General features: G+C 41.0%; 1 protein-coding gene across 1 annotated transcript; it reads left to right on the top strand.

The window, feature by feature from the left end:
- Positions 1 to 341: 341 nt before the first annotated feature.
- FNDC10 (fibronectin type III domain containing 10) lies at positions 342 to 11230 on the top strand. The gene is made up of 2 exons (XM_075189808.1): positions 342 to 380; positions 8107 to 11230. The coding sequence occupies exon 2, from the start codon at positions 8553 to 8555 to the stop codon at positions 9351 to 9353; it is 801 nt and encodes a 266-aa protein (XP_075045909.1). The 5' UTR covers positions 342 to 380; positions 8107 to 8552; the 3' UTR covers positions 9354 to 11230.
- Positions 11231 to 11631: the final 401 nt, after the last annotated feature.

Genomic DNA, 11631 nt, shown 5'->3' with positions numbered 1-11631 from the left:
AATCACTGCATAACCGTTAGCAGCACAATCATAATAAAAGTAATTAGATAGCTGATCCACGGGTATCAGAACCCATTGCATAGTCTTCTTACAACCGAATGTGTTTAGTAATTCACAGCAGATTTCTGATGTACCAGAATTATGCGGGAAGCATATAGATTAGCCCGATGGATGGATATGTGAAGAAATAACGATTCCTGGAGGAAAGGCGCCAGAATGATCACGTTTCATCATGAAGTGTTATGGAATAAAGAGTGGAGGCAGCTGAATGGACTGAACCTCAGATACTTGCCTGGGGTGTGTGGGGAGGAGGCGCTGGCTGAATCATAGGCCTTCAGCACGAGTCACACAAAAGCAGGGGTAGGATTTTCTAGGAAGCGGTGAGTAATCTGGAAAGAGTGCTTGTAAAGAAACTATAGCAACCTGCTCTTTGCATCATTATGAACCCTGCAGGGCTGTTTGCGTGCTGGTGACTGTGTGTATTTTGTCATAGATATGCAGGAAGCCAATAGTACAGCCGACAAGCCTTGAAAGGGATTCAGAATAAAAAAAAGTTCATGTCCATTAAGAAAACTCATGCTTTCTGGTGTCTGCTGCAACTTGATGATGTTTGGAGCATCCGTTAAGTCAGAGGTTAGAAACTTGTGGCTCAGCTGTTTTGGAACCAGAAGTCCCAGGATGATGTTTCATCATGTGACTTTTTTTCCGCGATATTAAGTTTTATTCTGCTGTGCACTGGATTTATAAAGCAATGTGATTCTTGTATGGTAGCAATTTTGCACCCTAATGGTGTTCATATGGAACGCAGCGCTCTGTCTCCCATCTTGCTAGTGGTGTCTCCTGTTGTTTAGTGAAGACAGAAAGTGGGGCAACCTTCAGAAGTCCGCATCACTCTACTGCACATGCACAGACATGAGGCTCTCAGCAGGTTCTTCCAGTGACAGTTGAACTGTAAAGTTCTTATAATAACTGGAGCTGCATGTATATATCTATATATCATCTGTTACCACAAGTTCTGAAATAAAGCCAACAAATTGGTTAAGTCTAAAAGCTTCTTGTGGTTTAACATCTACCACCAACGCCATTGACACCTGTAACATATAACAGCACAAGTGCCCTGATAATAGGTTTCTCTGCCAATAAATGATGGATAAAGACAATCTGGTTTACAATCTAGCTGCAATTTTGCAACTGTCTGTGCACGTAAATCACTAAATTAAGTTTTTTTTTCTGCACATGAGAAATTTAAATGAACTTCAAAGGGTAAATGTATCAAGCTGAGAGTTTTCCGTCGGGTTTGAAAATCCAATCAGATTCTAGCTATCATTTATTTAGTACATTATACAAAATGATAGCTACAATCTGATTGGTTGCTATAGGCAACAACACCAACACTTTTCAAACCCGCCGGAAAACTCTCAGCTTGATACATTTACCAGCAAGAGTTGGAGAAAGAGCGAACTGAAATGTATTATCTGATTTGAATGTTGTTGCTTAGGCTTTGGTTTTATAGCCAATTTATAGGTGGTGGTATTCAATACTATCAATGGGACATTCATTATAATTTGCTACTTAAATGCACAAAGTGCATACATATGTTAAGTTCAACCAATCAGGTGAGGCGAGGGGGGAAGGGAAGCCCAGCAGTGGCTGATTATGGGGTGTGTCTATGGATTGAGCGCTCGGTGCCCAAGACCCCATTAGGTTGTGAATAAGCACCAGCTTTTGTCAAGGCTGTGCACAGCTTGGGGTGAGGGGGGCAATGTAGGGGCTGAAATGGAACCTGAGGTTCTTCTTGGCAGCTGGACAACCAGTTTGATTTCAAACATAAAATCAATAAATATAAAATTAAATTATAAATTATAAAAAGCTTTTAATATGGGTCCAATGAGCAGTACATTAGGAGAAATCTGTAAAAAGTTATAATTTGCCAATAAGAAATGCTCTTTACTTATGTGCACAACCCCACAAACATTGAAGTCACTTACCATGAAAAGCAATGGGTGCACAAGATGATCATATTAAATGGGCACCTGTATTGTAAACTGGGGCTTGGCTGAAGTATCATAAACATGCTAATCCGCCAACACAATATTGTGCACTATTTAATTCACAAATGACCCCAACTGTGTAGTCATGACCGTGCCGCACTAACCTCTCTAGTTTTTCAGTGTGGCAAAGTAAAAGTTGGGTGAGCCGACAGACATGCCAGGAGTTGACCAAGTAAATCCTGCTCTATCTGTATCCAGTGAATGGATTGGTTGAAGTTTTAGGAACATTGGTTCATCCCACAACATGGCTCACCTCACAGATACACAGTGAATTGTTGCAATGCCAAGAATATCTGGCTTCATTTTTGTCCGGTTCCTTATGCAGAAAATAATGACGTGCTGCCAAAAACCTCCCAGTCCACAAACACAAATGCATACCGCTCCAACCCACATGCAAAATATGCCAAGGGCCTGCGAATGAACCTTTGCTGGGGCAAGCGACACCATCAATGCACAGACCTTATTTTAGCAGGAGTATTTGCATAAGAGCAGACTAAATGATTCCCCAATCCAATTCCCCAACCCAAGCCTACCATAAATCGCCCCAAACGGAGACAGACACCCGGGCCTCGGATTTTGATGCTAATAAATAATAATAATAATACAACACTCTATGAATACTATATCCAGTATACATAGGAAACACTATATGCTTGTGCTTCTGGTCTAATAGAACTGCAGTGTTTTTCAGCATAATTTAGTCAGTAGGTCTCGTCTAGAGGACAATTACGTGACCCTAGAGCAGTTATTCTTCCATGTATGTATATTTTTGTTGATTTAGGATTTCTTCCTACGGCTTCTAAAAAAAAAAATCTAGACGGACTGTGAATGAGCAATGAGCACAGATCAAAGTATTCTAGCACAGGAACTTATTCCCTCCAATTATATGGCATGGATCTACATAAGAGGATTTCTTACTTAAGAGGATTCGTGCTTTGCAGTCATGTTGAGCTTCCACGTAGCCATCAAGTCCATTGTCCTCTGGAAGAGTCTTTTCTGTTTCCATTTATTTGGCTCTTGTAAAAAAAAAAAGAACAGTTAAACAGTTAAGTTCCCCAGTTACATAATGACCTATATTCCTGTCTAACTTGGCTTCAGTCTATAACCAAGGACACTGCCATGTGTAGCAGTGCGGTTAGTGAGGAGAGGATGGCACCCTTCACATACCCTTGTTTATCACTTAATATTTTATTACCGGAGCATGCATACATTAATAGTAACCCCCTTTCACGCTATGTCAGCTCTTCTCCCTCTGCAGCTACCGTAAAGTCAAAGAAAACAGTTAATAATTTACAAAACCTAGACAACACAATGACTACAATAAAAATATATCACTATTTGATAAGCTAGATTGCCCTTGGAAAAAAATGTAAATAATTTCTTGGCACCATCTCGATCATTATTATTATTATCTTTTATTTGTTAGGCGCCACAAGGTATCCGTAGCGCCGTACACAGTAGAAACAATGGACTATACAGGGTGAAACAGTACAGAACAATAAACAAAAATACCAATACTTCAGAAGCTCCACACAGGCTAATACAATAAGCATGGAGTAGAAGAACAGGAGAGGAGACAGGAGGGAAGACGGCCCTGCTCATGTGAGCTTACATCCTAAGGGAGGTTAGACAGAACAGGCACAAGGGGAGCCAGAAGAGAGACGGGAGAGCGAGTGGAGGAGGAGAGGTGGTTAAGTGGATGGTTGGTAGGCTTTACGGAAGAGGTGGGTTTTCAGTGCACGTTTGAAGGAGCACAGAGTAGGAGAGAGACGGATGGAATGAGGGAGGTCATTCCAGTGAAGGGGGGCTGCCCGGGAAAAGTCCTGGATTCTGGAGTGGGAAGAGGTGATGAGAGTGGAGGAGAGGCGGCGATCATTGGCTGAGCGCAGGGAGCGGGCAGGAGTGTGAATGGAGAGAAGGTTAGAGATGTAGGGGGCGGTAGAGTGGGAGAGAGCCTTGTAAGTGGTGGTGAGGAGCTTGAAGAGGATTCTATAGGGGAAGGGAAGCCAGTGTAGGTAGAGGCAGAGTGGGGAGGCCAAGGAGGAGCGGCTTGAGAGGAAGATGAGTCTAGCGGCCGCATTGAGTATAGAGCGGAGGGGGGGAGAGACGGGAGTGGGGGATGACAGTGAGGAGGAGGTTACAATAATCGAGGCGTGAGATGATGAGTGCGTGGATCATGAGCACATTTGCAAAACATTCAGTACAGAAAAATCTCCAGTGCAGGATGAGTATTCAAGATATTCAGAGGGTCTCACTAGAGTTAAACGCAAAGCAAAAAAAAAAAAGGAGCAAATTTGTACCTTGGGAAAAACCATGTTGCACAAGAGGGGGAGGGGATTTAAAATCATTTAGGGTTGTGGGGGGGCTTGTTCTAACTCAGGTCTAAATTGCTGTGTAAAAATAAAGACGCCTGGTATTTGTGTGCGACATGCAAAAACATCCAGTAATTTCCTGGCATGCAAACAAATAAATGCATTTGCACCCCTTGCATTACAACATGGTTTGTCCAGGAGCAAATTTGCTCCTTTTTTTTTTTTGTTGCTTTGTTAACTTTAAAATGCCCTATATCTGTTTTTATCTCTCCCTGAAGATTTATCTTGTCAAGTGGCACTTGTGTACATTTACATATTGACTTTCCCCATTCAATATATATTCTTAAATTCGCCTGAAAGAAAAAGTGTGTCAGACTAATGTCAATTAGTTCCAGCTAAACACATCTCCAATGCAGCATTTAATCGGGTAAATTTATAAAAAAAAAAGTGCCATGTCTCCTGCCATCGTCTCTTTACTTGAGCACATTTGCAAAATTAAAAAAAAAAAATGTAGTAGAAAAGCATAAATAAAACTATTTTGATTGATTTGGGGTGGTTATAGCTGAACCTGGTTTCTATGCATAAATAGCAAAGAGAGTAACGTAACCTGTGCATGTAGCAGTGGTAAACTCTGGGTGTGATGAGGCCAACAGACAGGTAAACCAGAGCACCTGTTCCAATCAGCTTTCTCTAGGGGTAGGAGGAGGTGTCAGACCTGGGGGAAGGAAGCCAGACTAGAGCTGGAGAGGAATTCAGGGGTATCAAGCTGCGGGTTTGAAAAGGTGTAGATGTTGCCTATAGCAACCAATCAGATTATAGCTGTCATTTTGTAGAATGTACTAAATAAATGAAAGCTAGAATCTGATTGGTTGCTATAGGCAACATCTCCACTTTTTCAAACCCGCAGCTTGATAAATTTACCCCTTATGGTTTAAAAGGCTTGTATGACCTGTGGGTGGGGTGATTGATGCTGGACAAGCTGGCTGATCCAACATAGAGATGATCAGCTAGATCAGTGCTAGGGATTGTCATGGGAAAATTGGATGTGTGTTGACATGTTAATCGCCTTATAAAGCAGAAGATTGTTTTATCAGCTACGAGTTGTGAATGACGGCACACGGTAATAGCTTTGCAGTTGTCACTTGATTACTTTATATGTGTGCATGGAATATAGTACTTACAGGGGAAACACAGATACGTTTCTGGACTGTTGCATACACAAGGCTGTGAGCTGATTGGTTGCTGCTGTTTACATCATATAATTGCTCTTTGCATCACACCTTGTTATTAAACAGGACCCTTAGGGCTAGATTTACTAAGCTGCTGGTTTGAAAAAGTGGGGATGTTGCCTATAGCAACCAATGAGATTCTAGCAGTCATTTTGTAGAATGCACTAAATAAATAACGGCTAGAATCTTATTGGTTGCTATAGGCAACATCCCCACTTTTTCAAACCCGCAGCTTAGTAAAACTAGCCCTTAGTCTTCCTTTCCCTAGCCCTAACATGGTTTCCAATTGTTCTTCCTAGCCTCAACTTGTTTCCCCTGTGTTTGTTCTGCTTCCTGCAAAGCTGATCACACCACCTTGTCAGTGTAAAACATTACCAATCTATATTTCATCATTTCATAGAAACTGGTATAAAAGTCAGCGTGTCAGTTCACATTTACGATTCTTGCCTCAAAAAAGGGGACTTTGGCTAGTCATGGATGGTTTGACATGTGACCGTGGTGTGTGGTCCTGCACTGCGTTCACTTGAGGGTAAATGACCTATAACCAGAGATGTATCCATGTCTAGGATGGTACCGTTTTGTTTTACTACATAGTGCCTTGTGCATCACTATTTACCTGCTCTTATTCTCAAAGAAAATTCTCTTCCCCAACAGGTTTCAGCTGTTGTGGTACTACACGTCCCAGAATAACAGGCATGCTGGGATTTGCAGTTCCAAAACAACCGGAGAGCAACTGGTTACATAATACTTATTCAAGTTCTGGCTCCATAAGTCGCTCCCCCATTAATATTTATTTATAATGCTGTACTCACAGTTTACCTGGTCACTCTGGTTTGAGGTCCCACTGGCAATGCGATTATGAAGATGAGTCTGGGTTCTTGGAGTAGAGAGCAAGCTCCTGGGCAGGATTCCTCTATACCCCACTGCTCTCCTGCTGTGTGGGCCGCAGGAAAGCACTAAGTGGTTAGCACTTCTGCCTCACAGCGCTGGGGTTGTGAGTTCAATTCCCGACCATGGCCTTATCTGTGTGGAGTTTGTATGTTCTCCCCATGTTTGCGTGGGTTTCCTCCGGGTGCTCCGGTTTCCTCCCACACTCCAAAAAACATACTAGTAGGTTAATTGGCTGCTATCAAAAAATTTACCCTAGTCTGTGTCTCTCTGTCTGTCTTCGTGTGTGTGTGTGTGTGTGTGTGTATGTTAGGAAATTTAGACTGTAAGCTCCAATGGGGCAGGGACTGATGTGAATGGGTTCTCTGTACAGCGCTGTGGAATCAGTGGCGCTATATAAATAAATGATGATGATAATGAGAGAACGTAACATGATGAGCAGATGCTCCTTTGCAAGTAAAAGGGATGTGTGGGAACTTTGTTTTTTTAATCAGTAGGTCTCATCTGACCTTGTATTTCTTATTGTGATCAATAGGAATATTGATCACAATAAGGAATACAAGGTCAGTACTTGCTGTGATTTTTGACACTGTTGGCATATAAACAGTGAATGCACCCTGCCCTTGGTCATACAGGTCAATAGGGCACCCTTTTTTGGGCAACATGTGATCATTGAACCATCTAGCGGGTGTTAGTACATGCCCTTTGTGTCTCAGAAAACTTGCAATATCTATATAACTCATAAACTATTATTGTTAATGTTAATATACTGTTTTTGTTGGAAAATTAACCCAAAACCTGATAGGTATAGAAAATAAAAAGCCAAATGTTGCTTTTAGCTTTCCATTCATTGAGCAAATTGAGTTCTTTTAACACAATGAGAAGCAAGGACACTTGACAATTCTGCTGCTTATGATAAGACAACTGTCAAGTGTCTTCCTATGCTGTACTGAGCTTCACTGAGACTGACAAGAGGCTGGCGATCCCTTACCAGAAATGAATGGCTTTATCTAAAGAATACAATGCAAAAAAATAGCAGCATAAAATAATGGGTTTATGTATGTACTATGCAAGCTTCAATTATTTACTTTACTAAACGCCCAATTCTTAATACATTGTAATTTTCTAACTACAATCAAAATATCAGTCTGGTTTTAAACAGTAATCTAATTCTCAAGATGTCTTTTATCTACCTATAACCAGATAATATCTTATGGCTCTACCTCTATGATGGTTCAGTTATAAACAATAAAAATTACCACAAGCAATAACTGCATTGCCAGGATTGATATAATAGACTCCCTTGAATACATTTTATATTAACATTAACATTGATTTACAGTTTTAATAAATCTACAATTTCCCAGATGTAACTTTCACTGAGTAACGTTCTCCCTCTCTAAATTTTCTGTCAAAACAGATCTCTCAGATTGCAATTCATATGTACAGTTTAGAGCAGGAAGCTATTGATTGTCAAGCAGTCTCTTTAATTTGCATTATAATCTGACCTAGGCACAGGTTAATAAGAAATGAATGGCTGGTTGCAGATGACCTGGATACAGCCCATTGTCCTGTAGGTCAACCCCCCCCCCCCCCCCCCCCCCCCCTGTCTCTGCTTTTCCTTAGATGGAGCAGTTGTGGTTTGGTCCAGGCAGGTTATGCGTGGGTTAAAAGCTACTGTCTTCCTATTGGCAGCTAGGAGGAGGCTGCACAGAATACACTGCTTGAAACAAGCATCGGGAGGAAACGCAGCCCTATGTCAAGTTAATATGTCCAAAACGTGGCAAGCAGAGTGTATTAAAGCAGGCACACCGGAGCTACGTGCAGCACCAAGCATCAGGAGAGCCCTGGGCTGCTGGGCTCTGCAAACCTCTATGGCTGCTGGAGATACAAGGGCTGTAAGAGATGGAGAGACTGCTGCAGCTACTTAGCACGCCTTTATTAAGAGTGACCTTCATTTAAAGGAACACTAGATCCATTGTCTTCTCTTGATCTTCTGAGACCACTCTGTCATTTCAGCTCTTGCCTGTTGACTTCCATGCCTTGCATGTTGGGGTCTACTAATAATCAGTATGATTAATTTATACCTTGGGACCTTCAAGTCTTTCCTGCTACTTTGCCTTTTTGAATGGAGACCCCTGGCCGTCCTGGGGGGCTCGCAGAAACTACCTAAGGGTCAGGCTTTGGGGAGAATCCTTTCCTCTGGGTTGGGGTATCCATCTGCAGGATCTACAGTTCTCCAACACTACTTCCAGCGCTACAAGAGAGGAACCACCTGGGTTAATGGGACACTACAAGCCAATCAGAAAAGCGCATTGCCAAAGGGGTCGATTTGCCCTTACAAATTGTTCAGCGAGGGCCAAGCCAACTATAAGAGCTTATGTTTCAGGACCACGGATAGCGACTTCCGATGTGACCAAAGAAACTGCAATGTGTTCCGATCAGGGAGGTCTTTGTTGGCCAACGTGTTGAGGAACAGCAGTGTCCTCCTGCAATGGCAGCCACCAGCTCTCTATGTCCCTGAGCTGAAAGGATTTTTCATTAACTGCTCCTGGAATGGTACTTTCACCCGCTTCCAGTGTGATAGTGTCCAGCTGGGCACCAGCTGCAGAGACTACCTCCTAACCAACGTGCATGACAATGTCAGGTACAGGATCTGCCTGCAGACCCTCTTCACCAACAGGACGGCTGTGGAAGAATGTGTAGACTTCATTGTGGAGCCGATGGGGATGCAGGATATTGTGATTGCTATGACCGCAGTAGGGGGGTCAATCTGTGTCATGCTGGTCATCATTTGCCTCTTGGTGGCTTACATTACAGAGAACCTGATGCACCCCACCTTCGTCCACCCGGCTGCCAAGAGGGGGCCTTGATAGTGACAGTGTCTGCAGGTCTCTGGAGAACGTATTTCCAGACATAATAGAGTATTTAATGGATAAAACAATAATGATTGCACATTCACTGTGAAATAATGAAAGTAGACAAGAAATAGAAGAGCATTCACCAAACAAAAAGCCAGTGTGAACAAGATGGAATTATTTAACACTACAATAATTATAATTCTTAGGCAATCACTGGCTCTCCAACTGTTGTGAAACTACAAGTTCCAGCATGCCTTGCCAGACTTTGCTGTACTGAGACTTGTAGCTGTAACACTTGCTGCTCCACAATTGTCAATCTGTATGTATTTGGGCAAAGTTGTACATGTTTAGACAAAGCTGGGGTTTAATACATAGGTAATCACCCCTAGTCTTAATATTGTTGGCCTCCAATTCTCACCATCACCATCAAATAGCCTTGGACTGTAGGGTTAGAGCCTGAAAAGAGAGGTGGGGGGAGGCAGGCATTCTTATTTTAACTGAAGAATGGGTATACACCTTATATACAGTAACTAGAGTACAAGGGGGTTAGAATACCTTAAATAACTAGTTTATTTGCGGTACGCACATTGTTTTACCTCTAAGCAAAAGTTAAAATTAAGTGTTTGTCAAAAGTTTATACTGCAAATTATTGAGTACATAATTTCTCAGCTAAAATGTAAGTACAAGAGTAACATATATATATATATATATATATATATATATATATATACTTTTCCAGATAGCTTTAATTGTTGATGTTTTTAGCTTCCATGGTGCTCACTGTGTAACCTGATAACATAGGATATATAGCACAGGGTATAGGAACACAGGATATTGTTACAAGTTATATGTCAGTTTACTATATAATAGGAAGCACAGCCTTGGATTAGAAGCTGTACTCAGCTTCCGATAACTGTAGGTTTAAATGATACATGTTGGTTGATTGACTGTATATACTATTATTAGCTTTAACACATCCAAATACCCTATAAAACATTGTGCCATTTCTGCAGACATTGCTATAATATATTTATTGAAACGTCATCCATTGAATGCTAGAAACTAGTGACAAGTCAATTTGTAATAATATTGTCTGTAGTGTCAGCTATGCTAACTGGTGTTTACATGTCAATGGCTCACAGACCATCCTACCGGTCACTAGGAATCGTTTACCCCCTCCAAGGGAAAACCTAGCCTTTTTATAATTAAGGATTTTTCTCACTTTATGTTTCAGGAAAATACACCTGCTAAGGTAATTTTTCAGCACAATGAACCAAATGGCTCTACAGCAGTGCGACCAATAACACTGTTTTATTGGTCTTGATATAGTACAATACATGATCAACTATAGACTTCAATGTAACAGTGCCCCTAGTGGTCAGGGTATCATAAGATATTGTAACACTTGCAGCAAAGATGTCAAGCAATATGAAAAAAATCTATAAAAATATATTATTTTGAAAATAAGTAAAAAAAACATCAGTGTTGTTCTAGTTTTTATAAGACACAACTGTGAGTTTTGTTTTCACGTGCACTCTCTTTTGATTCCCAAAAAAATGTACCATGGTGTTTTATCATGTTTTGTGTTCCCTTTGCTGTGTCCAGTGTTCAAAGAATCATCTATGTTTTGGTAATTCTAGCAACCAACCAGGAGAAATTATTTCCTTAATGCTGAACACATGGGTCAGACTATTAGGGCTAGATGTACTAAACTGCGGGTTTGAAGAAGTGGAGATGTTGCCTATAGCAACCAATCAGATTCTAGCTTTCATTTTCTAGAATGCACTAAGTAAATGATAGCTAGAATATGATTGGTTGCTAAAGTCAACATCTCCACTTTTTCAAACCCGCCGTTTAGTAAATATACCCCTATTAGTCTGTTGTACTCATACTCTGGACATACCTCCTAATCTCTATATCATATTGAAGACATATTAACCAATATAACGGACATTTTAAACTGTGCAAAATTCTGCTATGCCATATTTCTGCACTTTCTGTCATTTAACATTCAGGGGTAGGTTTACTAAAACGTCAAAGAAAAGAAAAGTGGAGGTGTTGCCCATAGCAACCAATCAGAGTCTAGCTATAATTTATCTCGTTTATTTTATAAATTAATAGCTAGAATCTGATTGGTTGCTATAGGCATCAGCTCCACTTTTCCTTTTTAGACGTTTTAGTAAATCTACCTCTCAGTCTAAGGTTCTTTTATATGTAGATGAAAAATTTGCACTAAACCACAGTAACCAATCAGACTCTTGTTCTCATTGTCTAATTTGCACTTGTCAGA

Source organism: Mixophyes fleayi, chromosome 11 (genome assembly GCF_038048845.1).
Source record: "Mixophyes fleayi isolate aMixFle1 chromosome 11, aMixFle1.hap1, whole genome shotgun sequence".
NCBI lineage: Eukaryota > Metazoa > Chordata > Amphibia > Anura > Limnodynastidae > Mixophyes > Mixophyes fleayi.
Note: the sequence above shows the minus strand (reverse complement) of the source record. Positions and strands in the feature narration are given on the sequence as shown.

Bases quoted from the DNA above. Each gene is read 5' to 3' on its own strand.
- FNDC10 (XM_075189808.1), top strand. From the start codon at position 8,553: ATGATTAATTTATACCTTGGGACCTTCAAGTCTTTCCTGCTACTTTGC.